General features: G+C 68.4%; 1 protein-coding gene across 3 annotated transcripts in view; it reads left to right on the top strand.

Moving 5' to 3' along the window:
• The first annotated feature begins 993 nt into the window (after positions 1-993).
• The window catches only part of OSBPL5 (oxysterol binding protein like 5), a 71,547-nt gene continuing 44,692 nt past the window's right edge, over positions 994-27,848 (top strand). For all 3 annotated transcript variants that reach the window (XM_079788849.1, XM_079788847.1, XM_079788848.1), the window contains exons 1-8: positions 994-1,104; positions 18,998-19,154; positions 19,449-19,531; positions 23,051-23,131; positions 23,393-23,494; positions 25,199-25,402; positions 26,500-26,584; positions 27,489-27,660. In XM_079788849.1, coding sequence (XP_079644975.1) covers positions 19,019-19,154; positions 19,449-19,531; positions 23,051-23,131; positions 23,393-23,494; positions 25,199-25,402; positions 26,500-26,584; positions 27,489-27,660 — 863 coding nt within the window. In that variant the 5' untranslated portion in view covers positions 994-1,104; positions 18,998-19,018. The remainder of the gene's footprint in view (positions 1,105-18,997; positions 19,155-19,448; positions 19,532-23,050; positions 23,132-23,392; positions 23,495-25,198; positions 25,403-26,499; positions 26,585-27,488; positions 27,661-27,848) is intronic.

Raw genomic sequence — 27,848 nt, 5'->3', positions numbered from 1 at the left:
TTAGCGACTGCGTTCCAGAGCACGCGGGGCCTCGGGGTGAGCGCGGCCTCCGCCGGGAAAGGACTGAGACGGGTGAAGGGTTCGCAGCCGTGACTTTCCGGAGCCTCCCTGAGTGTCCGCGAAGCCTGCGGGCTGCTCCCGGGGGTGGGCTGGCCCTCGGGCAGCATGGAGGGCGGCGGGGACCAGGCGTCCACCCTGGCCACACCCCTGGGTCACGGCTGCTGCCCAGAGCCCAGCGCCCAACCAGGAGTCAGGGATGCGTGCCCCTTACCACCTGGGCCTCAGTCTGCTGGCCTGGGAAATGGGGAGGCAGTTACTGCGGCCTTGCTGGCTGGAGAGGGCGGGCTGATGAGGTACAGGCTGGGGGCCGGGCACCACCTGGCTCTCCCCCTCCTCCCAGCCGCAGGGGAGATGGTCTTCGGCCTGCGAAGGAGGAAAGTCCTCCGTGTTCTCGAGGGTGAGTGTGAGCCCCGGAGCGCGCCTGGGAGAGGGGGCCCCTGGGGGAGGGGAGAGGACAGGGATGGGATTCCTGGGGGAGGGGAGGGCAGGGACGGGGTCCCTGGGAGAGGGGAGGGGCAGGGATGGGGTCCCTGGGGGAGGGGAGATGGCAGGGATGGAGCCCCTGGGAGAGGGGAGGGGCAGGGGCTGGGGTCCCTGGGGGAGTGGAGGGGCAGGGATGGGGTCCCTGGGGGAGGGGAGGGCAGGGGCTGGGGTCCCTGGGGGAGGGGAGGGGCAGGGGATGGAGCCCCTGGGGGAGGGGAGGGCAGGGGCTGGGGTCCCTGGGGGAGTGGAGGGGCAGGGACGGGGTCCCTGGGGGCGGGGAGGGGCAGGGATGGAGCCCCTGGGGGAGGGGAGGGGCAGGGATGGGGTCCCTGGGGGCGGGGAGGGCTGAGAGCCGGCAGGGATTGGATCCCTGCGCTCCCGCTCCTGGCGATCCCGCCCGGGTTTTGCGGCCGCCCCTCCTCCCCCTTCTCCCCCTCCCTCCCTCCCTCCCTCCCTCCCTCCGACGCTGGGCTCAGTCCTCTGGCATTTCCTGCGCCCGGGAAGCGCCGCAGCCGAGCCCCGCGCCCCGCGCCCTGCGCCCCGCGCCCCGCTCCCCGCACGGTAGGGGCGCTGCGGGCGGGTCGGCCGGGAGGGCCCGGGGGCCGGGAGGGGCCGGGAGGGACCGGGAGGGGCCGGACAGGCCGAGGCGCAGCGGGCCCGGAGCGTCCAGCTGGCCGCCAGCGCCCAGCGTCGGGGCGGGGGGAACGGCGAGCCGCGGCGCCCGGACCGGGACGGGGCACACCCCCTCGGACCGGAGACCTGGGAGACCCGCCGGGGCCGGGGCGCCGGGGCGCCGGGAGGGGCCGGGCCGGCTCCGTCGCGGGCGCGGGCGGGTTGGGGCGCGGGCGGGGCCCGGTGGGAGCGGCGCGCGCAGCCCGGCTCCCCGCGCGGTGCGGCCGGAGGGAGCGGCGGGGTCCGCCTTGGGGAGCCGGTCTGCGCCCCCCGCCCGGCCGCCCGGTGCCGAGGGGCGGGGTGTGCGGGGGAGGGCCGGGCCGGGCGGGGCTGCGGGGCTGGACCGGCCCTGGGTTCGGTGCGGCCTCCGGCTCCGGCTGGGCTCCCGGCCGCCGTGTCTGGGTCCATAGGGTGAGGGGGTGAGGGGCCACCTGCTCCCCCTCCAGCCGCCGCCTCCACCGACCCCACAGCTTTGGAGCCTGGAGAACTGTCCTGGGACCAGCGCCTACAGGAGGGTCCTGGGTTCGGGGAGCGGGGCATGGTTTGGGGGCACTGGGGGCAGTGGCCGGAGTGAGGGTGCCAGTGGCTCCTGGGTGCGGACAGGCCCCAGGAGGAGGTGGGCTCCCCGGCTGCCTGGGCGGGACCGGCCGCCCGTTGGAGTTCAGCTCTGCCCGCGGGGTCTCCTCACTTCCTACCAGGAAGCATGTGCGTGTGTCTGCCGTCTGCCCGGCCCCCGCAGGGTGCCCTTTGCGGGTGGACCCTGGCATCGTCCCCCTGGCACAGCCACCAGGTCCGGGACAGACGCAGGGCACCGCCGGGGGCGTGGACCCCGCCTGGGGTGGGCTGGTGCCCCCTGGGATCTGTGTGCCCGCGGGACGGCCCAGGCGCGGGGGGGGGGGGGGGCTGCCTGCCCAGGCCTTTGTACCCGCCTCCCTGGCCGTGGGGTCTGGCGGCTCCTTGAACTTGACCGGCTGTGCAGACAGCAGGCAGCTCCTGGGCGTCTGCCTCCCCTCGGGCGGCTCCAGGTCTGCGGTCCCATTGTCTGCCCGTGTCTGCCCGCACGTGTGCGGGGCGGGGCGGGGCGGGCGGTGCCGGGCGGGCGTGGGGTCGGGGTGGTGGTGCCGGGCTGTGTAGGAAGGTGACAGAGCAGGTGGCGGGGCAGGGCCGCGGTGCAGGTGCTGCGGCTGGCAGTGCCCCTGATGCCACGGGAAGGCCCTGTGTCTGGGGCCGGTCCAGCCCGCAGAGGGGAGACCGCAGGACGCAGCCCCCCCCCCCCCGCCCTGCCCCTCCCCGCGGTGGGGTTCCCTGTGCTGCGTGTGTCCAGGATCAGCTTCTCCTTTGAATCTCTTCCTGGGAGTAATGGACCAGCTCCCCGTGGGGAGGGAGGAGGGGCTCCGTGATGAGACCGGGTTCGTCTCCGCGGCTGTTTGGGGGACGCGTGCTTCGCGCTGTTCTGTGGGGAAGCCACGTTGGCGCAGGCGCACGTGTGCACGGACACGCACACGGGCAGGCCCTCGCAGGGTGGCAGCGGGCCCGGCGGGCACCGTCGTGTTGGGAGCCAGGCGCGGGGTGCGGCCTGGCAGGGGCTGTGCCGGCACAGAGGGAGGGAGGACCGCCCGGTGCCCGGTCGCCTGCGGGTGGAGGGAACGCTCCAGGGCAGGGTGAGCTCTGGGAGGGAGCGGCCCCTCGTCCGTGCGCGTGTCCTCCCCGCTGGCCGCTCCGGGCGCTGCGTGAGCAGGTCCTGGTCCTTGGTCAGGACGGCGGTGAGGCGGCGGAGAACTCGGCTGTTGGGTCGCCGTGTCCTCTCAGCGCACAGCTGTTCCAAGCCAGGCCCGGAGCGTGTGGTGTGGTGTGGGCTCGTGCTGGCGCCTGTGCCAGGGGAGTGGGCCCTGCCGTGTGCCCAGGACCGGCCCGACCCAAGGCCAGGGCGGGCGTGGGGGCAGACACAGCAGTGACCCCTCTGGCTCAGCGCTCTTTGCCCAGCTGGGTGGCTGGGACAGGCCACCGAGGGGAGGCATGTCGCAGGGCTGAGCTGGGGGCAGCCTGGCAGGGCTTCAGGGGGCCCCCCCACCCCGAGGAGGGACCTCTGGATCCAGGGTCACCGCCCTGAGCGGTGTGAGGAGGGGCCAGCGAGGAGGGGCCAGCGGAGCACTGCCAAGGTCGCTTGGGCCATCCAAGGTCGCCGGGGCCCTGGAGCCAGTGAGGGCAGCCCCGTCTGCAGGGCCTGAGCCTGGTTGGCCCGCTCTGAGGGATGTGGGGTGCCCCCAGGGCTTCTTGCAAATCGCAGAGCGAGCCTAGCCCAGCCCCCCAAGCCTGTTCCACACCCCTCTCCCCCAGCGCCAGGCTCTGTCTGCAGGACACACCGGCCCACAGGCCCTCCGTTCTGGCCCCCCGAGTCCTGCCTCCCCCCAGCCCCCACGATCTGAAACATAAGCCACCCTGGCCGGTCTGCTCAGTGGATGGAGCGTCGGCCTGTGGACGGAAGGATCCCAGGCTGGATTCTGGCCAAGGGCACGTGCCTGGGTTGTGGGCTCCATCCCCAGTAGGGGGCGTGCAGGAGGCAGCGGATCAATGTCCCTCTCTTGTCATTGATGTTTCTATCTCTCCCTCTCCCTTCCTCTCTAAAGTCAATTAAAATAAAATATATATATATATATATATATATATATATATATATATGTATATATATGAGCCACACCACCTGCTCAGAGTCCCCTGTGACTCCCAGTGGGCTCAGAGTAACCCCGACTCTGGTCCCTGCCACCTGTCAGCTCTCTCACCTCCTTGCCCGCTGGCTTCGTGGGCACCCAGCCCCAGGACCTTAGCACGGGATGCCCTCTGCCCAGGATGCCCTCTCTTCCCAGGGTGCTGGCTCTGACCTGAACTCAGAGGTCCCTTCTCCGAGGGACCCTCTGTGCCGAGACACCCTCTGTGCCGAGACACCCTCTGTGCCGAGGGACCCTCTGTGCCGAGGGACCCTCTGTGCCGAGACACCCTCTGTGCCGAGGGACCCTCTGTGCCGAGACACCCTCTGTGCCGAGACACCCTCTGTGCCGAGGGACCCTCTGTGCCGAGGGACCCTCTGTGCCGAGGGACCCTCTGTGCCGAGGGACCCTCTGTGCCGAGGGACCCTCTGTGCCAAGACACCCTCTGTGCCGAGAGACCCTCTGTGCCGAGGGACCCTCTGTGCCGAGGGACCCTCTGTGCCGAGACACCCTCTGTGCCGAGACACCCTCTGTGCCGAGGGACCCTCTGTGCCGAGGGACCCTCTGTGCCGAGGGACCCTCTGTGCCGACCGAAGGGCGTTCTGAGGCGGCTGCGTTGTGTCTGCTTAGCAGCTTTGACCGCCTCTCAAGTCCGCTCCACCTGCTGTGTCATTGAAGGACTGAGCAGCCGGGCCAGAGCCAGCCCCACGGGCTGTTCGCACCGCGGTCGTTGTTCGCCTGTTGCCTGAATGTGTGCTGGGGCGGGGGGGGGGGGGGGGTGGCTGGCACACAGTAGGTGCTCTGAGCACACAGTTGTTGTTGCCCAGGGAGGTCAGTGGCTGGGACCGGGTGCCCCTCCTGCATCTCCGCCCCCTCGCGCGCCCCCCCTCCCCCCCCCGCCCACCCCCTCCGCTTCACCAGCTCCTCCCTCCCTGCCCGGCCCTGTGCTTCCTGAGTCGGGGGGGGGGGGGGGGGAGTGGGCAGAGCGGCTAACCTGGGGGAGGACCTGGCATTTTATTTGGCGAGTGGAGGTGGACGAGCCTGCCCGGGCCCTCTGACCGGCCGGCCGATGAAGGGCTCAGCCGGAGGTTAAAGCGCCACAACCTGCCTATTCCTGCAGGTTTTCGGGGACACCCCATCCCCCAGGCCACGGCCAGGCTGCCCCTTGTGACCAGATGGGGGTCACGTTCCCTGGTCCACGGCAGGGGGCACTTGGCAGCCGGGGGTCGGCCCCGCGGATGGGGACAGGCAGGGCCCGGGAAGGCGGGCCGTGGTGGCCTGGCAGGCCGGCCCAGAGCCCGGAGGAGCGAGGACGTTGACCCCTCCCTGGCCCTGCCAGGAGCTGAGTCTCAGCGGCTTCCGCGTTGCCCCCGTCCCACCCCGGCCCGGGAAGGAAGGACGTCCTTGCAGAGGGCAGGGGGCACAGGGGCATTGACTGGGGCGCATACGGCAGGGGAGAGGCTTACGGGGAGGGCCAGGGCTGTGAGCTGAGGCGGGGGGGGGGGGGGGGCGGTGTCTGAGCTCGAGGCAGGGTTCCCATGCCCGCCTGTGGGGTGAGGACGGCAGAGGGTCCGTTAAAGAGCCCGGCCTCATGTCCAGATCGCTGCGGGCAGTGGCTCCCAGGGGTTTGTATGCCCGTCTATCGGGGCGAACGTGGGCGGGAGCCGCTTAAAGGGCCCCAGGCTGCGTGCTGGGGGCTGTGCATTCTGCTCGCCCAGCAGCCGACACAGGAAGGCCAGGTCCCCACCCCACCCCAAGTCGGAGTCACGCCCGTCCAGCGGACGCAGGCCAGAGCGGGCTGAGGGCCGCAGGCGGGGCTGGCCCATCCCCAGGGAGCCGGCGGGACATCCAGGGTCAGGGGGTCAGAGAGCTGCTCGTCGCTGCCGTGGGATGCTGGTCGGAGCAGGGAGAGCAGCGTCTGGATCTCATTGGACGGGGGTTGGGGTGTGGCACATTCTCTCATCTGCCACCAGTTCCGTCACCCTTTGGGGGACGCCCCGGGGCCTGGGGGCCGTGGCAGCCCCGTCCTCCCATGGCCTTGGGGTGGTGAGCTCTTCACCCCAACCCTGTGGGACAGAGCCCGGCAGAGCCCCCCCCCGGGGGAGCCTAAAGGCCAGGGCGGCCCCCGTGGGGCACGGAGCGTGGGCAGGACACGGAGCGTGGGCAGGGCACGGAGCGTGGGCAGGACACGGAGCGTGGGCAGGGCACGGAGCGTGGGCAGGACACGGAGCGTGGGCAGGGCACGGAGCGTGGGCAGGACACGGAGCGTGGGCAGGGCACGGAGTGTGGGCAGGACATGGAGCGTGGGGCAGGACACGGAGCGTGGCCAGGGCGGCGTGGGGCAGGGAGGGCCTGTGTCCCATCTCTGTGAGGGGTCCCTGCAGGAGCCCCCTCGGGTCTGTAGGTGACACTGTCCCGGAAGGAGTAGGACAGGTTCTCCCGCACCACCCTGTGCCCGGCGGGCGGCCTGGGTCCCCGCTCGCTGGGCTGGGCGGGCAGGCGGCGGGCCCAGGCCCAGTGCCCTGAACAGACCTGGGGCTGAAGGAGGGGAAGAGGCTGGGCCAGGGCCCGAGGGGTCAGTGGTGCCAGGGACCCGGGTGGACGGGCGGCCGAGGGAGATGGGCCAGGGCTTCCTCTCCCTCCTGAGTCGGTTCCCCCGCCCGCAAAGGCGGCCCCGCAGTCCCGGGAGGCGTCCCGCTGGTCCCGCACGCTGTGGGTGAGCATCAGCCGAGTGCTGGCGCCTCTGGCGTAGCTCCCCGTGGGGCAGGAACAGGCCTCCTCCTTAGCCCACGGCCAGGCGCGCAGCAGGGCCTCGGGTGCTGGGGAGGGCGGCGCTGGGACTTGGCGTCGAAGCCCAACCATGAGCCCCGAGCCCCGGAGGAGTGAGGGTCGCCCACGCGTGGCCCGTTTCAAACGGAAAGAAGTTCCCACAAACTAAGAAGAAGTTAGGAAGCCGCGGGACACCCGTCGTCCCTCCCCCCTCTCAGGCTCCCACACCGCCCTGCCCCCTGCTCGCCTGCGGCCCGGCCCGAGAGAACCCCGCTTCCCCTCACCCCCCTCCTGTGGGCCGGGCAGGGCAGCGAGGGGACCTCCCGGACCCCAAAGCAGGCCCTGGTGCCGCCCAGGCGTCCCGGGCCCTTGTCCTTGGCGGAGAGAGGGCGCGCACGCTGGAGGGAGCCCTCACCGCCCGGCCTGGGCCCTCCGCTGGCTTCCCAGCCAGACGCTCCCTGGCGGCGACGGTGCCCGGCTGCCAGCCAGTGCCAGGCGAGCCTCCAGCGGCCACGCGGCCTGCAGCTGGGCTGGTTTCTGCGCCATCGGATCAGAGGGGAGCGGGTCCCTCCGTCGGGCAGGCCCGCCCTCTGCTTCCCCGGGTCGGGCTGCCCACTGGGATGGGGCCCGCGGGCGGGAGGGGTGGGGCCCCCGGGCCTGGCCGGCGCCTGTCGCCTTCGCAGATGCTGCTCCCTGATGCCCTTCCTGTGGCTCAGCACCCATGGCAGGGCAGCCCCTGGCGGTGCGCAGGGCACGCCGGCGTCCGGGGCCCTCGTCCCGGGCTCAGCACCTTCCCTGTGGAGCCTGCCCTTCAGGGTGGCCTTGCGTGGGCTCCCCTCAGCCCGCCCCGCCCCTCCCCGAGTTCTTTTTTATTTTAATTTTACTTTTTTATTGACCTCAGAGAAGAAGAGGGAGAAAGAGATAAGAACATCAATGAGAGAGAACCATTGATTGGCTGCCGCCCACGTGCCGCACTGGGGACCCAGCCCGTACCCGGGGCATGGGCCACCGCCAGGCGTTCCCGGCCCTGACCGGGACTCGAACCCTGACCTCCTGGTTCATAGGTCCATGTTCAACCCCTGAGCCACGCCCGCCGGGCCCAGCCCAGACGCTTCCCTTGCCAAGGCGCCCTGGGCTCCGGCCTCGGTTTCCTCACCTGTGAAATGGGCCTCCCAGGGCCCGGCCTGCGAATGTGGATCTGCCGGCCGCAGCCTGGGATAGGCGCTGCCAAGCCGCTGAGCTCTGAGCCGGAGGGACCGTCTCTTCGTCACTAATGAAAAGTGCGATTCATGATTAATGACCGTGGGAGGTTTAAACACAGGAACCGGGGACAATGGAGCCGGGCCCGCTCTCTCCGCTGCGCCTGCCGAAAGCTCCCGCCCAGTGCCCGCCTCCCCTGCCCGCTTCCCCCCTGCCCGCCTCCCCCTGCCCACCTCCCCCCTGCCCACCTCCCCCCTGCCCGCCTCCCCCCTGCCCGCCTCCCCCCTGCCCGCCTCCCCTGCCCGCCTCCCCCCTGCCCGCCTCCCCCTGCCCGCCTCCCCTGCCCGCCTCCCCCGCCCGCCTCCCCCTGCCCGCCTCCCCTGCCCACCTCCCCCCTGCCCACCTCCCCCCTGCCCTCCTCCCCCTGCCCGCCTCCCCCCTGCCCACCTCCCCCTGCCCGCCTCCCTCCACCAGCCTCCCCCTGCCCTCCTCCCCCTGCCCGCCTCCTCCTGCCGCCTCCCCAGCGGCTCCCAGCCCGCGCTCCCAGGCGTGTTTGCGGTGTGGCTCTGTGTGGATGAAGCCACAAACAAACACGCTCCCTGGCTGCGGTGCAGACGTGACGAGGCTGCTGATGCCTCGTGGTCCCGCGGGGCGGAGACGCGGCCGCCGCAGCTGCTGTGCTGGTGGCCCGGCCCCGGCTGCTCCCGCGCCCCTGCTTCGTGTGAATAGTCGCCGGTGCGTCCACCCGCCTCCTGCGGGACTGCCAGGGAGTCCCCATCCGACCCCGGGGCGCGCTGTGTCCGGGGCTCCTCTGGGGTGTTGGCCGGGTGGGGCGGGGCGCCCGGGTGCACGGCTGGACGCGGCCCGCGGCTGCCCGGCTCACGTGTGTGTGTGTGTGTGTGTGTGTGTGTGTGTGTGTGTGTGTGGCCTTTCCCCAGCAGAGGGGAGGAGGATGCACAGGGAACTGGGCGCTCAGGTCCCGCCCAGGCCGGGGGGGGGGGGGGGGGGGGGGGCGGGGGCGGGGCGGGTGCCTCGGAGGGCGTGGGGAAGGGCATGGAGTCTCCCGATGAAGGCCCTGCTGGCCCCCTCCCCGTCCTCCGGGAACACCCCAGGCCGCCCCCCCCCCGCCCCCGAGGGAGCCGTCTCTCAGGCCGGGCACGCGGGACAGAGGTGTTCCCCAGGGGTCCCTTCGTGACCCGCGCCTTCAGTTGATTAAACACAGGGCGCCTGCCCTGGCCGCTCCGGCTCAGTGGCTACAGCGTCGGCCTGCGGACTGAGGGGTCCCGGGTTCGATTCTGGCGAAGGGCATGTCCCGCCGTTGCAGACTCGCCGGGCCTGGTCGGGGCGTGTGCGCAGGAGCCCATAGATGTGTCTCTCTGTGTCTCTCCCTCCCACTCGCTCTAAAAGTCAGTGGAAAAATACCCCCAGGTGAGGATGAACAGTAAACAACCGCCAAGGCTGAGTCACAGGGTGGCGATGGAAACCGCCGCTGTACGTGACGTCACGCGTCGGTGACGTAACAGGGTGGGGAACCTTTCTTCTGCCACAGCCCCTCCCATCGCCCGGGGGAGGAGGGGACCCCAGGGTACCAGGCTGATGTTATGTGGGTTCCGACCCAGAGCCTCCACTGTCCTGGGAAAGGGGGTGGGGGGGCCGAGGGGGGGGAGGGCTTCTCCGTGCAAAGCGGACCCCGCCCCTCACTCCGGCCGCGGCCAGCGGCCCTCAGGAGCGCCCCCGTCTCGGGCTGGGCCCCCAGCTCCGTGCTGCGTCCCGGCTCTAACCGCGGTCTCACAGACGCCGGGGCGAAGACAGGCCGGTGACTGGCCTCGGCCCAGGCCGTTATTTTTGAACCGCGTCTGCTTTTCCGTTTTTTTCTAAATCTGGGAGCACAGGGAGCCGGCTGTTTAGCTCGGCTGTGTCCCCGGCGGCCGTTCGTCACCGCCCACCGAGCCAGAAGCCCGGGCCTCAGCCGCCGGCCCGGCCCCGTGGAGCGCCCGCCTGGGGACCGCTCCCTCGGGCCGGAGGTCTGCCCGCCAGGGCCGCCTCCCCCTCAGAGCGCCGGCCGCCAGGAACTTGACCGCACTCAGTGGAAACCTTTCTAAACCGCCTCCCCACGGCGCCCGGCAACCTGGACGTGTCGGCGATCAATTACCCCCTTTTCCTGGTGACTGGGGCCATGGCGGTGGGTTTTCTGGTGATCCGCATGCCGGGAAGGGCTTTTCAAATGACGCGTCTCCTCTGGCCCTGACCACGGCCCGAGGCAGCGGGTTCTGTCATCCCCCCTCCCCCCACCCCCCAGTGCAGACGGCACCCGGGCTCGGAGAGGCCACCCACCAGGAGCCGGGGCTCACCCCGGGGTCTCCCACGTGACGCGGCCGTGACACCTGGTGCCCGGAGGGACGCAGTCTCTCTGCTGATCCTTTTCTTTTCTTTTCATATTTTTATTGGTTTCCGAGAGGAAGGGAGGGGGAGAGAGAGAAACACCCATGGTGAGAGGGAGTCGTGGATCGGCTGCCTCCTGCACGCCCCCCACTGGGGATCGAGCCCTGACCTCCTGGCTCACAGGTCGATGCCCAGCCCCTGAGCCTCCGGCCCCGTAAGGCTTTTATGGATTCTCCCTGCGCCGGCGGGAGGGAGGCTGAGCCCGGGAGACCCTGGCAGCGAGGCTGGGCCGCTCCTCTCTGCGTCATGGAAACCGTACACAAGGCAGAGCGGACAGCGGGGCGGACACCCGCCGTGGCCGGAGCCCAGGGCCGTCTCCTCTCCCGGGGCGGCGGGCAGGCCCTGTGCCCCCCCCTCCCCCCCTTCTCCTCCTCTCGCACCTGCCTTGGCAGCTGCCGGCAGGGAGGCATCCGGGGAGAGCGGCCCTCCAGCCGGTGCGGGGCCCGGACAGGGTCACGTGACCGCCTACACCCGGCATTGGCGAGCAGAAGGCAGTGGGGAAGGTTCTGGAAGGTCAGCCCACACCCCTGGTGGCGCTCCTGGGGGGACGGAGCCCACCCTCCCCGAGACGCCAGGAGGACTCGGCGCTGTCCCCGCCCCGCCCGGCGCCCCCCACCTGTTCTTGCCCGCGGAGCAGCTGTGAAGGTGAGAGGGCGCGCCTTCAGGTGGTCACTGAGCACCTACTGGATACACAGCGCCCTGGGCCGGACCCCGGGGCATTCGTTAGCACCTCCTGTCTGCAGGGTGCTGGCTGGGCACTGGGGCCTCCCCCGCCCCCGCCCCCGCCCTCTGCCCCTGACAAGACCGTCTTGTCCTATGTCCTGGGGTCTGGCAAGAGCTCCTTGTGCGCCCCTGGGGTGCAGTGCCCTCACCCCTCACTGCCTGCAGCCTGGAGACGGCTCTGCAGTCAGGAAGAGGGGGCTCAGACGCGACGAGAGGCCCCGGGGCCCTGGCCTCACGCGCAGACACCCCAGCCCTCGGCGGGGCCCTGGGCTCACGCGCAGACGCCCCCGTCCTCGGCGGGACCCCCAGCCGCTCTGTGGCTGCGGCACTCGGTACTCGGCACCTCCGAGCTCCCCACCGTCTGCAGGGCCCCGGCAGCGTCCCACCCACCACCTGCCGACGGGCAGTCCTCACCTGTGAGCAGCACCGCAGCGTGTCTCCTGCGTGGGCTCCTCACATCCGCGTGGACCCCACGGGACTTGATTCCCTGGCGGCGAGTTTTCCGAAGTCCAGCTGTTGGTGGGATGGCCGTGTGCGCTGGGCGTGTGGTTCAGGCTCACAGACGGCCCTCCGCCCCGTCCCCACAGGACCTGCCCCCCAGCCGGGCCATCGCCGGGCCGAGTGCTCACAGGCGCTCCCCACGGACCGCCCTGCCTGTCACCACATCGGGTGACCGCAGACAGGAGCCGTGTCCAGCCCCGCACCAGGCCCCTTGGGGTCCCGGAGTGTGAGACACCCGGCCTGGGTCCCCTCTGCCCGGGCTCTGCCAGGCTCTGCAGGCCCAGCCCCCGGGAGGCTGCCCAGCTCAGCAGCAGGGCGACCCGGTGTCCTCGGGCCTGGGTGAGCCACCCAGCTGGCCACACCTGACCGTGGCGGTGGCTCGGAGCTCACCTTTCCTGTGGCCGCCGTTCTCTCTCCCACGCTGGAGCCGCAAGGGAGACCTGAGCTCTTCCTGGCTCCTTCATTGGCTCTGCCTCAGTCAGAGAGGACAGCCTGGAGGAGGTGTCCTTGGTCTCAGGACGGGGCCCCTTCCTCACCCCAGGTGACCCAGGAGCCCCTGGGAAGCTTCCCTGAGCCCCCTCACCCGGGGCTGGGACGAGTGGCCCCGTGAATCAGGGAGGCACTTTAGGATGATGGTGCCAGGGGCAGTGCCCAGGGCGGGCTGGGTTTCCGGGGGGTCCCCACAGGTGCGGGTAGGCCAAGGGGCGTTGGGCGTCAGGCCCGCCTCGGACAGGTTTGGACGCAGACCTGCCTCCCAGCCCGCGCCCCGTGTCCCCTGGTCCCGGTGACGGTGCTCGCTGTCGCCTGCTGCTCACCGGGTGCCGGGGGGGGAGGGGCTTCCTGCTCGGGACCTGTCACTCACAGTGTGAGCCGGTGTCCGGGGACAGGCCGGACTGAGGCCTGACGCCTCTGGGGACCCTGCGAGCCTCTGGACCCTCCACCCACATCTCAGCGACACCCCCAGGCACCTCACAGGCGGCTGCCTCAGCATCTGTACAATGGGGTCGGGTGTGAGAGGTCGTGGGTCAAGGCCGAGGTACTGGCCATTGTGGTTCTGATCAATGACAATGTGAAAAGTGGTGGAAACTCCACTTTCTCTTTAAGAAACAGCCACCTACCCGGCCGGCGTGGCTCAAGGGTTAAGTGTTGACCTGGGAACCAGGAGGTCAGGGTTCGATTCCCGGTCAGGGCACAGGCCCGGGTTGTGGGCTCGATCCCCAGTGTGGGGCGTGCAGGAGGCAGCCGATCAGTGATTCTCTCTCCTCACTGATGTTCCTCTCTGTCTCCCTCTCCCTTCCTCCCTGAAGTCAATACAAATTATTTTTTTTTAAAAGAAAGGAAAGGAAAGAGCTGCCGGCTGTGGTGCCCGATCCTCCGGCCGGCGGAAGGTGCCCGCGGGTGTGGGCCTCGTGCCGTGTGGACATGCGTGGAGCAGACACGTGTGGAGCAGACACGCGTGGCCACCCTGCCGTGTGCACGTTTCCTTTCTCCTTGCATGTTTTTGTTTCTCGTCCTTCTTGGTCTCCGTGGCCCTCGATGTGGCCCCACGTCCCTGGCTCAGGGTCACACGGTCTCACCGGGACGCCGGGCGCCCCGTGCGCTGTGCGGGGCAGACAGTGGGCTCGGGGTCCGGGGAGCAAAGGGCTGGGCCTGCTGGCCGGTCGCCACCCTCACCTGTCAGGGCCCCTCCCGCGTGTCCCCACCGTGGCGGGACGCGGACGGGTGCTGGGCACAGTGCCAGGCGGGTCCGGCCCGACGGGCAGGGCCGCTTTCTCCGCCAGACACACGGTTCCTGGCAGAGCCAGTCTCCCCTGAGCCCGGGGGAGGGCAGGGGGAGGCCGTGACCGAGGGCCGCCGTAGTGGTGGCTGTCCCCGAAGGGCCCGGGAGGCGGGGCTCCTGCTCACGCCCCCAGCTGCCTGCCCAGCCGGCCGCGGGTGTGCAGGCCTGAGGACCCCCGGGCCTGAGCCGGGCGGGGTGCAGGCAGCCCTCACTCAGAGGGTGCGGCCTGCAGACCAGGCGTGCGGGACAGGCACTCGGGTGCTCGGTGGGTCGGCTGCCGCGTCGGCCACAGCTGGTTCTCGCAGCCCAGGGCCGGCTGACTGTGCCAAGGACCTGGGGTGGGGAGAGGGTCCGGGCCCCTGGGGCTGGCGGGAGGCTGGGGGGTGGCAGGGAGGCAGTGGGCTTCGTGCCGTGGGGGCCCAGTCCAGGGTACATGCCACCCTGGCCCTCAGAACCGACTCCGCAGACATGGCGGGCCCCTCCCTCGGGGCGATGTGGGGCTCTGGGGCCTCCTGCCCTGATGAGCTGGGAGTCGGGGTCCGGCCTCAGTTACTGCATCTGTGAAATGGAGAGAATGCTGGGAGGCTCTTTTGCTTCCAAGGTTTAGGATCCTCCCAGCCCCTGGACGGTGGGAGGCAGACAGGAGGGGGAGGGGGCCCGCGTGGCGTCAGGCCGGGAGGATGCACGCAGGTCGGCGTGCCCTCGGTGGCGGGGGCAGGAGGGGCTTCACCGACGTGGGCGTGAGGTCGCCCGGGGCCCAAACCCGCTGTCCTGTTGCAGGTGTGGACGTGAGACCCAGGGCGGGTCCCCGACTCCTGGCTGGGCTCCTGGCACCCCCTCTACACCGTCTCCTCACTCCCCACCCCCGCACCCACTCCTGCCTGGCCACACAGCCCGAGAACATCCAAACAGCAAACTCTGCAGCCGCTGGGGCGGGGCCGCTGGTCTGGCGGCTGGTGGTCAGCCTGCAGCAGGGGCCACGCCCAGGCAGCCCGGCTGGGGTGTTGGCGGCACAGGAAGTGGCTCGTGGGCGGTGGCCCGGCTGCTCACCATGGCACTGAGCTGGCTGCTGGCCCGTGTGGGTCAGGAGGCCAGGAGGGCGGGTGCCAGGGGCCTGCCCTCACCCACAGCCACGTGACCTGGCTGAGTCTGCCCGAGAACCTCGAGGTGTGGCCGTCGCTGTCCTGCCTCTCTCCCCGGCTCTGCCACTCAGCCGCCACGTCGGGGACATGACCGGGGACGCCCCAGCCAGGACCGGGCCTGCCTCTCTCCTGTCTGCCCTCGGCATCCCCTCCATGCAGGGGGCACGGGAGCGTGAGGCTGGGCCACCTCCGGGGCCTGGGCACGGCTGGTCTCGTCCCCTCGGGGGCCGTGGCCTCTGCACCCCGGGGCGGGATGGCGGGATCTGCTCCCCCCTCACCTCTCCGGGCCTGAAAAAGCCCCCCAGGCCCCCTGAGCCCCAGGCTGGACGCGTCGGGGAGGCCCCCGCAGGCCTAGTTCCGCCGGGCGCTGTGACGAGGCTGCTGTGCTATCTGGACCCTCATGGCGGGCCGGGGTGCAGGGTGGGCGCAGGGTGCCACGGGGGCTCTGGGCCTGCGTGGTTTTCTCTGCCCTCGTGGTCCCAGCCGTGGGGCCTGAGCGAGTTTCTGGACCGAGCGACCCCGGGCTCCGTGCCTGGCCCTGACCCGGCGGTGGCTGTCTGTCCTTCCCCGGACCTGCCGACCTCCCCGTGGCGCCGGCGTGCGGGGAGGCAAGCGGGGCGCCTGACGCTGCTCCCGACGGCTCGCCTGTGGTTTCGGAGCGTTTGCCCTGCGTCCGTGTCCAGTGCACCTGCAGGCAGCGTGGGCGCGTGGGGCCCGGGCCGCGTCGGCGCTGCCCAGGAGCCCCGTCCACTTCCCTCGGGCACAGCCGGGCCCGCCTGTCCCGCTGGTCAGAACGCCCCCGGGCACTGTGGGCAGGGGGTGCGCCCACACTTGTCCGCTGCCTTGGCCTCTGCCAGCCCAGAGCAAACCCCACTTACAACCGGGGCTCAGACGCAGGCTGGCCGCTCCCCGGCTGTGCTCCCCGGCCCCCGGGGGTGGCGATGGCCGGGAGGGTGTGGTCAGAGTGCTCCCCAGGCCCTGCCCTGCAGGTGGAAGGTGGACGAGTGGCCCCTTGGGGCTCAGCCCCTGGGCGGGAGGGCGGGCGGAGCTGGCCTGCACCGTGTCTGAGCCTGCACCCACTGCCCCCACGGGGTGCTCAGCTCACGGGGTGGGAGGGGCCCAGCTGGGCTCAGAGCTGATCCCTCCTGTGCTCCACCCTTTGTCTCCCCCACCCCCCTCGCCTGTGACCTCCGGTGGCCCGGGAACGTCAGTCCGGTGGCTGCTGGCTCAGCTGGAGGTCTGTTCCCTCACCCATCCTCCCGCCCGCCCTCCAGGATGGCTCCAGAGGCCCGGCTTGCAGCTTTCACTAGGGGCGCCCTCACCACGGTCCGCCCAGCTCCCGGCCTCCCCGGGTCTGCAGACCCCAAGGCGCCCGACCCCCTCCTCCTGCCAGTGCCTGGAGGCCGCCCGGCACTCCTGTCTCTACGACGCCGGGTGTGGGGGTGGCGGGCGGCCAGACAGGAGCCTCCCCAGGATTATAGGGGAAATCGGCCCCCAAAGCGGCCCTGGCCACTGCTCAGAGGACCCACCTGAGCCGCAGCCCAGGAGGAAGGAACCGGGGCCTTTTTAAAATATACATAATTTTGTATTGGTTTTAGAGAGAGTGGAAGGAAGAGAGAGAGAGAGAAATGTCAGTGAGGAGAGAGAATCATGGATCGGCTGCCTCCTGCACGCCCCGCTCTGGGGATCGAGCCCGCAGCTGGACATGCACCCTGACCGGGAATGGAACCGTGACCTCCTGGTTCCTAGGTCGATGCTCCCCCACGGAGCCATGCTGGCCGGGCAAGCCCAGGGCCTTTGCTCTGACATCTGCATTCACCCCGGGGCCACCGGGGGTACAGAGCCCCAAAGCCGGTGATAGGCCCCTGCTCCTGTGCCGAGAGACGCCCTGGACAGACAGGCAGCCACGGCTCCCTTTCCTAGAACTCGCATCCCCCCCCCCCCCCCCCGCCCGGGGAAGAGCTAACAAAGAGCCACTGAGTGTGCGAGGGAACGGGACGTCCATTGGTCCATTGCGGGGGGTGGGGGGGGTCCCCACTGTGAGAGGAGCGCAGCCACTGGGAAGAGAGTCGTGCTCAGCTCCGCGTGGAATTGTGGGATTCCAGGGGGCCCGGCCGCTGGTCAGGAGGGCGAGGGCGTTCGGAGGGGGAGGCAGGCGCCCGGGAGTGGGGAGCTTGGCATTTTCGAGGAACATAGAGGGCAGTGCGCTGGGGCAGAGGGGGTGACGGGTGAGGTGGGCGGAGCGAGCAGGGTGGTGGAGAACCCGGAAATCGCAGGAGATGGAGGCTCGCCTGTGCTCCCACCAGCGAGGGCCGCTGGGGAGAGGGATCAGAAAATGAACAGGAGATTCCCCCCTTGACCCCTCAGAGGTCACCCGCCCGCCAGGCGGTGGAGGCAGCCCTCAGCCCCGTGCTCCAGGGGTGGGCGTCGGGAGGAAGAAACATGCAGACACTAGCCACTGAGGTGCCACCCCCTGTCTGAGCCGATGGCTCGCAGGGGCCCTGAGCTGGGGGTGACAGGAGACAGGGCTTCCCCGCACTCACCTGTATCGCATTCGAATTGGTGGGTGTCTGTTCCATGCCTTCAGTCAGTCATTTGAGTGTCTGATTATTGGGTGAATAGGAAGGAAGGGGGATGGAAGAAGGGAAATCAGATGCTGGGGGGCTGGCTAGAAGTAGCCTCGGAAGGAGGGAGGGAGGGAGGGGAGGATTGATGGGGAGATGTGGATGGATGGATGGATGGATGGATGGGCAGATGGGTTATGGGCAGGTGAATGGATGGGTGGATGGATGGATGGGTGGATGGATGGGTGGGTGAGTGGATGGATGGGTGGGTGAGTGGATGGATGGGTGGGTGGGTGGATGGATGGGTGGGTGGGTGGATGGATGGATGGGTGGATGGATGGGTGGATGGGTAGATGGATGGGTGGATGGATAGTGGATGGATGGATGGGTGGGTGGTGGATGGATGGGTAGATGGATGGGTGGATGGGTAGATGGATGTATTGGGTGGATGGATAGTGGATGGATGGATGGGTGGATGGATGGGTAGATGGATGGATGTATGGATGGATGGGTAGATGGGTGGATGGGTGAATGGATGGATGGATTGATGGATGGGTGGGTGGATGATGGGTGGGCAGATGGGTTATGGGCAGGTGAATGGGTGGGTAGAGAGATGAGTGGGTGCCTGGAGGCTGGGTAGGTGGATAGGCCAGTGGGCAGAGGGATGATGAATAGGTGAGCGATGGGTAGATGGATGGTGGATGGATGGATGGATGGATGGATGGATGGATGGTGGGTAGATGGATGGTGGATGGATGGATGGATGGTGGGTAGATAGATGGGTGGATGGATGGGTACATGGCCTTGTCATTAGCCCACCTGGGCTCAAGCCTGGGCACTGCCAATTAGCTGTGACTTTGGGCCCAAGTCCCAGCCTCTTAGGAATGAGTTCCCCCACCTGCGAAATGGCCAAGGAGACAGGACGGGTGGCAGGACGGGACGAGGGAGGGGGGCTGGGGGCTGGCCCGGCCTCGCTGCAGCCGGGAGCCCTCCCTCTGACCCGGGCAGTGGGCACAGCGGAGGTTTGGGAGCTGCTGAGGGAAGCCACCAGGCCCTGGACACCCTGTGCCACCCTGCCCACTCCCGAAGCCCCCCCGGCTCGCCCGCCCGCCCACCCGGTCACAGAGAAGGCTGTGTCTGCAGCCGCCCACCTGGAGGCCGGGCCAGGGAGAAAGTGGCCATTGTCCTGGCCTGGCAGGAAGCGCCGGCCGGCGCACCCGGGAGGCGAGGCGGCAGGGCAGGGCGTGCAGCACGTCCTGGGAGTGGACCGGCCGCAGGGATGGGAGGGGTCCCCGCTCTCCCACTCCCACAGGCGCGACCACAGGGCAAGGCCTTCGGCTCCGGGGCCGCGACTTTCTCATCTAGGAAACGGCTGAGTGGCGGGGACGGTACCCTCAACTGTCCACCTTGCCCCCCTCCCCGCCCCGGGGGCTGGGCTGTGAGGGAGATGGTGGAGAGAGGCAGGCTGGGCGGGGCGGAAGCTCGCCCTGGAGTGAGAGCCGGACTGAGCGGGACGCGGGCGCACACCTGTGGGCGCTCCTGGGCCTTCTCCGTGTCGGCGTTTCCCTACAAGGAGGGGCGGGCTGGACGGGGTGCAGGCGGCAGGAGGCTCTCACGGTGGGTTCACCCCCAGCTCTGGGTCTGTGCCGCCCACCGAGCTCCCTCCCCGGAAGGAAGGTGCTGGCCAGGGTGGGGCCTGCCACCTCAGGGCCGTCGGGTGGGGCCAGGGTCCCACAGCCAACCGGGGCGGGGCGGGGGTGGGGCGCTCAGAGAAAGACAGGGCACCGGACGGGCTGCGCCCTGACCTGCAGGCCCCTCTCTGAGACGCCCCCTGCGTGGGGACCTGGGGTCGGGGCGGCCCTGCCCCTCAGCCTGACTCCGTGGGGGGTCGCAGGGCCAGGCCCAGCGCCGTGCCGGCTGAAGCTGACCCCCCCCCCCCCGCCCCCCGCCTCGCAGAAGCCGCCCGGCGCCCAGGCCATGAGGGAGGAGGCCCTGCTGCGGCGCCGCTCCTCGCTGTGCCCGCCCTCCTCCACCCCCCAGAAGGCCGAGCCCCGCAGGCTCGCCCGGGCCCTGCTCCTCGGCGGCGAGAATGAGCTCGACCTCCTCAGCCCAGGTCAGCGGGGCCTGGTTGGGGGGGGGGGGGGATGGTCAGGGGGGGGCCTGGTCAGGGGGGGACCTGGTCAGGGGGTCTGGTCAAGGGGGATCCTGATCAGCTGGAGACCTAATCAGGGGGGGCCTGGTCAGGGGGGCTGGAAAGGGGGACCTCTCTGGGCCGGTGCCCCTCCTGCCTCCCGGCCCAGCTCTCGGGCGGGGAGCTCGGGGAGGGACGCCAGGCGGGGCGGAGGCAGAGTGCTACCACCTCCCAGCGGCTGCCTGCCCCCCACGGCTCACCCCGGCTCTCCCGCAGGGACGGACGTGGAGCACAACGGCCCCTCGCTGTCCAGGGAGGAGGGGCCCCCGACCCCCGGCTCCGCCGCGAAGCTGCCACCGGTAAGTTGCTGCCCGGCCACGGGGGACCCAGGCAGAGGGCCCGGCCACGGGGGACCCCGGGCAGAGGGCCCGGCCATGGGGGACCGGGGCAGAGGGCCCGGCCACGGGGGACCCCGGGCAGAGGGCCCGGCCACGGGGGACCCCGGGCAGAGGGCCCGGCCACGGGGGACCCCGGGCAGAGGGCCCGGCCACGGGGGACCCCGGGCAGAGGGCCCGGCCATGGGGGACCCCGGGCAGAGGGCCCGGCCACGGGGGACCAGGCAGAGGGCCCGGCCACGGGGGACCCCGGGCAGAGGGCCCGGCCACGGGGGACCCCGGGCAGAGGGCCCGGCCACGGGGGACCGGGCAGAGGGCCTGCCCAGGGGCAGCAGGAGGCTGAGGAGGGGACGCAGGGCCCCGGAGCCTGTCCCTCCCAGCACAGGCACGGGACCGCGTTGAATTCCAGACAGAAGCTGGGAGGGCTGCCGTGTGACAGCTCCCTCCTGGGGTGACGTGGGGGAGGGGTGACGTGGGGGTGGGGTGACGTGGAGGAGGGGTGGGGGGAGGGGGGCAGGGGCCGGGAAAGGGGCTGCCGGTGGCGTTCGTTCGGGACAGAAAACCATGGTGACAGCCCTTTGTCGTAGGGACACCCCTGGGGTGAGCCTTCCCCCTCAGCCGAGCCCGTGCGTCCCCCCCCCACAGGGACACTCTGCAGGGGCTGCGTGGGGGAAAGTGCACACACACTCGCTCACATACACACCCACATACACACTCACATACACACTCACATACACACTCACATACACACTCGCTCACATACACACTCATACACACTCACTCACATACACACTCATACACACTCACACTCACACTCACTCACATACACACTCATACACACTCACACTCACACTCACTCACATACACACCCACACACTCACATACACACACACTCGCTCACATACACACTCACACGCTCACATACACACTCACTCACACTCGCTCACATACATACACACTCATACACACTCACACACACTCGCTCACACACACTCACACACATACTCACATACACAGTCACATGTGATCACATACACACACACTCACACACACATGCTCATACACACACACACACTCACATACACACATACATACACACTCACTCGCTCATACACACACACTTACACTCACTCGTTCACATACACTCACACATACTCACATACACGGTCACATGTGATCACATATACACACATTCTCATTCACACCCACACACTCACACTCGCTCACACTCGCTCACACACACATACTCATACACACACACACTCACACACACTTACATACACACACACACACTCACACACTCACACACACTCCCCCCCACACAGGCAGCCCCTCAGCGAGGCCCGTGGTGCCTGCAGGCGGAACCATCAGTCCCGGGAGGGTGCCGACCGTCTCCACCTGCGGTTTCAAGCCCTTCTTCCCCCCGGGGTCTCGGGGTCCCACACGCGGACGCTCAGCCGGTGGCTCTGGTCCCGGCGATGGGGCTGGGGGGGCAGCCCAGACAGAGGCTAAGTCCTCCTGCAACCCTGGGACCCAGAGCACGGCCTTGCTCCTCTGGGACCCTGTCCTGCCTGTGACCCCGTCCTGGCCTGCGCCCCCGTCCTGGCCTGTGACCCTGTCCTGGCCTGCGCCCCCGTCCTGGCCTGCGCCCGGGTCTGGGGGGGATGGTCTGCCCGTGTCCGTCTCAGGAGAAGCGGCAGCCGGGCCTTTGGGGGTACCCCAGCCTCCGTTCCCACCTCGGCCAGGAAGCACCTGCGTGTGTGAGTGTGTGGGTGTATCTGTGTGTGTGTGTATGCATGTGTGGGTATGCGTGTGTATGTATATGTATGTGTGGGTGTGTGTATGTATGTATTCGCGTGTCTGGAATTTTTAATAATTTTTTTAATATTTTTAATGGCGGTGAAATAGATACCACAGACCCCCCCCTTACCTTTTTAGTGCACAGCCCATGGCATTTACTTTATTATTATTATTTTTTATTAATCCTCACCCGAGGATGTTTTCCCCTTGGTTTTTAGAGAGAGTGGAAGGGTTAGGGAAGGACCGAGAAACATCGATGTGAGAGAAACACATCGATTGGCTGCCTCCTGCTCAGCCCCCACCAGGGTCTGGGCGGGGAGGAGCCTGCAACCGAGGCACGTGCCCTGGACCCGAATCCCACCCGGGACGCTTCGGTCCGCAGGCCGACGCTCTGTCCGCTGAGCCACACCGGCTGACGCTCTATCCAGTGGGCCACACCGGCCAGGGCGGCTCCGTGGCATTTACATTCACATGTGGTTCAGCCGTGACCACCACCACCACCTCCAGAACTTTCCATCCTCCCAAACCGACACTCACTCCCCTCCCCACCCCGTCACCGCCGCCTGCTTCCTGTCTGTGGACCTGCCTCGGGGACCTCTGAGCGGGTCACACGGCGCCGGCCCACGTCCGCCGGGGCAGGCGCAGGTTCCCTCCCCCTCAGGCCGAGGCCGCGGGCGGCACCCCTGTCCCCCGGCTGGACAGCGGTCACTTCTCTTAAGATTCGCGTTTCCTGCGCAAACACTGACCGTGGGTGCGTCCCAGGCCCAGTGAGTCACCTCCCGCATGGCGGCTCCGTTCCTCTGAGCATCTTCCCGCCGCGGGGAGGGAGCCCGGGACCCGCTGGGAGCCGTGTCCCAGCCAAGCCCTGGGGGGCGGGGGCGGCCAGACCCGCCGGTGCCCTGTCGGGGGCGCGGGGAGAGAAGGGAGCGCTCTGTACCCCGGTTCCCACGAGCACCTGGGGCGAACTCTAAATCATGTGTGTGCACGTGTGTGTATGTATGTGCACATGTGTGTGCGTGCATGTGTGTGTGTGCACCTTCTCTATGTTAATGAGATGAAACCAGTTTAACCCTCAAGCGCACAGCTCAGTGGCATTTGGGGCACCCACAGTGCTGTGCAGCCCCCTCCCCCCTGTCCAGTTCCAGAACGTTCCATCGCCCCAGACGGAAACCCCGCACCCACCACTCCCCGCCCTCCCCTCCCCCAGCTGCTGGCAACCTCTGCGCCCCTTTCACCCCCCGGATCCGCCCACGTTTCGTGTAAAGGGAGCCACGCCCCGGGTGGTCCCTCGTGTGGGCTGCTCGCGGCGAGCAGGCCGTGCTGAGACCCTCGGCGTGGTGGCGCTGTCAGTCTGCGCCCTCCAGGCTGCGTGCGCCCGTGGGCCACAGCCGCCCGTCCATCCGTCAGAGGGGACGTTCCAGCTGCTTCCACTTGCGGCTGTTCCGAATGATGCTGCCGTGGGTGCGTGCGTGTGTGTGAGCCTGTGCATGTGCGTGTGCACGTGAGCGTGTGTGTGAGCCTGTGCATGTGCGTGTGCGCGTGAGCGTGTGTGTGTGTGTGTGTGTGTGTGTGTGTGTGTGTGTGTTAGGGTCCCTGCTCACGGATCCACTAAGTGCTCTGTCCGCCGCGCCCTCGGCGGCCCCAGCCCACGCTGCCCCTGCCCCGCACCTGGGTCTCTTGCAGGCGGAGTCCAGGCTGTGCAATGGGTCCGACAAGGAATGTGTGTCCCCCACGGCCAAGGTCACCAAGAAGGAAACCCTCAAGGTGGGTACGGGCCTGGGGGGCCCAGGTGTGTCCTCTGCTGGGTGAGTGGGCACCTGGGCAGTGAGGCCACGCCCCCCACCGGCCGAGGGGAGGGCACAGACCAGGCCGCCACCCCCACGCCCGGCCCTCCCCCCTCCCCCTGGCCCTGGCCCTGGCCCTGCTCCGGGCGGAATGGTGTGGGCGCAGGTGGGCGCCAGGAGCCCGGGGGTTGTGGGGGCAGGCCCGGCCGTGCCCCTTGATGCTGGCTGGGTGCCCGAGCAGGTGCAGAAGGAGAACTACCGGCAGGAGAAGAAGCGCGCCACGAAGCAGCTGCTCAGCGCCCTGACCGACCCCCGCGTGGTCATCATGGCCGACAGCCTGAAGGTAGGCGCGGGCCCCGCTGTCCCGCGTCCACGGCTCGTGCGGCGCCTCCCCGAGGACGTGCACACTCCGCCGCTCAGGGGACCGTTCAGGGCGTTGGTTTTGGTTTTTGTGTGTTTATTTGTTTTAATAGATACATGTTTTTTTTCTTTTAATGTGTTTTCATTGATTTCAGGGAGGAAGGAAGAGAGAGGGAGAGAAACATCTATGATGAGAGAGAATCACGGATCGGCTGCCTCCTGCACGCCCCCCACTGGGGAGGGAGCCCGCAACCCGGGCACGTGCCCTGACCGCGATCGAACCCTGACCTCCAGGTTCACAGGTCGACGCTCCACCACTGACCGTGCCGGCCAGGCCGTTGAAGGCGTTTGTTACTGCAAATCTGTGTCTGTGTCCGGGGCTGCCCTGACAAACCGCTTCTAACCAGAGAGTTTATTCTCTGGTCCCGAGGCCGAGGCCCCGACACTGAGGTGCCTGCGGGGCCGTGCTCCCCCCCCCCCCACCCGAGGTTCCGGGGAGGCTCCCTGCTCCCCCAGTTCAGGCTCCAGGGTCCTGGCCGGGGCCACGGTGCCTCCCAGCCTCTGTGTCTCCCAGCCTCTCTGTGTCCCAGACTCTCTGTGTCCCAGCCTCTCTGTGTCCCAGCCTCTGCCTCCCCAGCCTCTCTGTGTCCCCACTGGTGGGATCCCTGAGGGCCGGCGGAGTCCTTGGCCGGGGCACAGAGGAGGGGGCGAGCTTGTGAGAAAGGACCAGGGTTGGGGCGCGAGGCCTGTGTTCAGACCTCGCTGAGGCCACGGTGGCTCCCGCAGCCCCAGCGTGGTGCCCCCGCCGTGCAGTGCGGGGGGCGGGGGGGCAAACCAGACAGGTGTCCGGTCGTCGGCGACCCTGGGCCTGGGGGGCCCGCCTTCGCCTTCTATGTTCTGACAAAACTACGGATAAGAAATCAGGCACAGACGTGAACCCATTTTTACAATGAGAAAAGAAATGACCAGTACCGAAATGTGCATAGCCGCCGGCCGGCGTGGCTCAGTGGTTAAGCGTCAACCTATGAACCAGGAGGTCAGGGTTCGATTCCCGGTCAGGGCCCAGGTTGCAGGCTCAGTCTCCAGTGGGGGGCGTGCAGGAGGCAGCCGATCCATGATGCTCCCTCATCATGGATGTTTCTCTTCCTCCCTCTCCCTTCCTCTCTGAAATCAATAAAAAAATATTTTTTGAAAAAGAAAAAACTGTACAAAGCTGCCTGGCCGGTGCGGCTCAGTGGTTGAGCGTCAACCTAGGAACCGGGAGGCCCGGGTTTGAGTCCGGTCGGGGCTCATGCCACAGACACAGCTCAGTGTCAGTCGCTCCCAGGACCCAGGGAGGCCTGACCCTGAGCTTGAACGACCTATGAACTCCTTTGAAAAGGTCAAAGTGCCCTGGCTGGTCTGGCTCAGTGGGTTGAGCGTCGGCCTGCAGACTGAAGGGTCCCAGGTTCAATTCCGGTCAGGGCACAGGCCTGGGTTGCGGGCTCGATCCCTGGTAGGGGGTGTTCAGGAGGCAGCCGATCCATGATGCTCCCTCATCATGGATGTTCCTCTCTCCCTCTCCCTTCCGCTCTGAAATCCATAAAAAACACATTAAAAAAGTAAAAGGCCTCTGCCCGCCCCTGAGCCGCCCCGATGCCCGGCACCGGCCTCCCGGGCCCTGACCCCCGCCCCGCCCCGCCCGCAGATCCGGGGGACCCTGAAGAGCTGGACCAAGCTGTGGTGCGTGCTGAAGCCGGGCGCCCTGCTCATCTACAAGACGCCCGACGTGGGCCAGTGGGTGGGCACCGTCCTGCTGCACTGCTGCCGGCTGCTGGAGCGGCCCTCCAAGAAGGACGGCTTCTGCTTCAAGCTCTTCCACCCGCTGGACCAGTCCGTGTGGGCCGTGAAGGTGCCGGGGGCCGGGGGACAGGGGGGCCGTGAAGGTGCCGGGGGCCGGGGGCCGGGGGCCGGGGGGGCCGTGAAGGTGCCGGGGACCGGGGGGCCGGGGTGCAGGGGGGCTGGCCTGGGCCCCCGGGGAGGCACGCAGGACATGGGGTGCCATGAGGGGACAGGGGGAGGCAGAGTGAGGGGGGTTAGGCCTGGGCCCCTGGGGAGGCATGCAGGACCCTCGGGGAGGGGTGCTGGGTTAAGTCTCTCAGTGTGATCAGCCATGGTCCCGGCCCTGGGGTGGCGGACCCGCGGGGCTCAGGCCTAGTGACCACAGGTCAGGGTCACACGTGCCTGGAGGCGGAGGCGTGGGCCATGGCGGGCGGCTCCCAGCCCAGCCCCCTCCTCCCCCCACCGCTCCCAGGGCTTCTGGGCTCAGGGCCCCTGATCACACCCGGGAAGCCCAGTTAAACGGGTTCAGACAGACATGGAGCTCTTTTAGAATAAGTATGTCCCCAATACCTCGGGGGATATACTTAAGCTTTTAAAGAAAGGTAGTTGTCACTCTGGCCAGTTTGCTCAGTGGTTAGAGCTTCGACCCACAGACTGAAGGGCCGAGGGTTGGATCCGGCCAAGGGCATGTACCTCGGTTTCAGGCTCAATCCCCTCCCTGGTCCCTGGTCGGGGGGCAGGCAGGAGGCAAACAGTTGATGTGTGTCTCTCACATCAATGTTTCTCTTTCCTCTCCTCCCCCCTCCTTTCCACTCTCTCTAAAATCAATGGGAGAAATAATTATCCTCCAGCGAGGATTCACCCCAAACCCCACAAAACCACGGTGTTCCTTATCTCTCTGAGGTTCCCGTTTAGCTGGGCCTCCCGGACTTGCACATCCCGATTCTGGCCCCCCTACGTCGGGGAGCTCAGAGCCAGCAAGTCGGGGGGCAGAGCTCCCCGCCCAGCCCCCTGCCTTGCTGCCCCCAGGCCGGGTGCGTGGCTGGCGGCCGGCCCCACCCGGAGACCCCGAGGCCTGGAAGGGCCTGTGTGTCCGAGAGGCCGAGGACTTCTGCGTGTGCTTCCGCTGCCCGGGGTGTCCGGGTGACGTGGTCTGTGCCCCCCCAGGGCCCCAGAGGCGAGAGTGTGGGCTCCATCACGCAGCCCCTGCCCAGCAGCTACCTGATCTTCAGGGCGGCCTCCGAGTCGGACGGTGAGTCCCCGCCTGCTCGGCAGGTCCCCAAGGCCCTGCGGTAGGTTCTAGACCAGGGACCCGGTCAGGCCCGGTCAGGCCCGGTCACCTCCACTCAGTAAGAGGCAGCCTGCCCGGCCGGCGTGGCACAGTGGTTGAGTCCCAGTCAGGAGGTCAGGGCTCAGTTCCCAGTCAGGGCACGTGCCCAGGTTGCGGCCTCCATCCCCAGTGAGGGGCGTGCAGGAGGCAGCCGGTCCATGATTCTCTCTCATCGTAGATATTTTGTTTTGTTCATCCTCACCCGAGGGTATTTTTCCATTGATTTTTAGAGAGAGTGGAAGAGAGAGGGAGAGACAGAGAGAAACATCGATGTGAGAGATACACATCGATGGGTTGCCTCCTGCACGAGCCCCAACCAAGGCCCGGGCCAGGGAGGAGCCTGCAACCGAGGGACATGCCCTTGACCGGAATCGAACCCGGGACCCTTTGGTCCGCAGGCCGATGCTCTATCCACTGAGCACACCGGCTAGGGCTCATCATGGATGTTCTATCTCTCCCTCCCTCTCTCTCCCTCTCTGAAATCAATTAAAAAAATAATTTTTTTTAAAAAGGAGGCAGCCTGCTGTCCTGGGCCAGGCCTGGGCCAGGGGCCTGCCCCTCAGGACCTCGCTCAGCCTCAGTTTCCGTGAGCAGAGGTGGACAGTAGCACCTGCCTCCCAGTTAGAGAGGCTGATAACCTCACACACAGCAGCTGAATCAGGGAGCTCGGGAGTGGGGTGGGGTGGGGTGGGGTGGCTCCCTGGGGCGGGGGCAGTGCAGCCAGGTGGATGGGACAGGGCTCTGGGTCCGGGGCAGGGACGCCTTGGTGAGGAAGGGGGGCGGGGGGAGAGCTGGGCTGTGGGCGGCTCACAGCCCCTCCCCCCAGGCCGCTGCTGGCTGGACGCCCTAGAGCTGGCCCTGCGCTGCTCCAGCCTCCTGCGGCTCAGCGCCAGCAGGCCCGGCAGCGACCAGGAGCCCGGGTCCTCGCCCGACGGGTCGCCCTCCTCGCTCTGCGGGCTGCTCCCCTCGGCCGCCATCCACGACCAGGACCTGTTCCCGTGAGTGGGGGTGCGGACGCGGGGTCAGCCCTCCCGGAGTCCCCTCCCGGACCCCGCACTCGTGGGTGGGTGCCCTCGTGTGGGTGGGGAGGGGCCGACGCCACAAAGGGGTGCGCTGGGCACCGACCCTCCGCTCCGTGGGGACCTGGGAGCCTGTGTCTTCCTCCGTGAACTGGGCCAGTGGTGTC

Source organism: Cnephaeus nilssonii (genome assembly GCF_951640355.1).
Source record: "Cnephaeus nilssonii genome assembly, chromosome: 13".
Taxonomy (NCBI): Eukaryota; Metazoa; Chordata; class Mammalia; order Chiroptera; family Vespertilionidae; genus Cnephaeus; species Cnephaeus nilssonii.
This window is presented reverse-complemented; position numbering and strand designations above follow the sequence as displayed.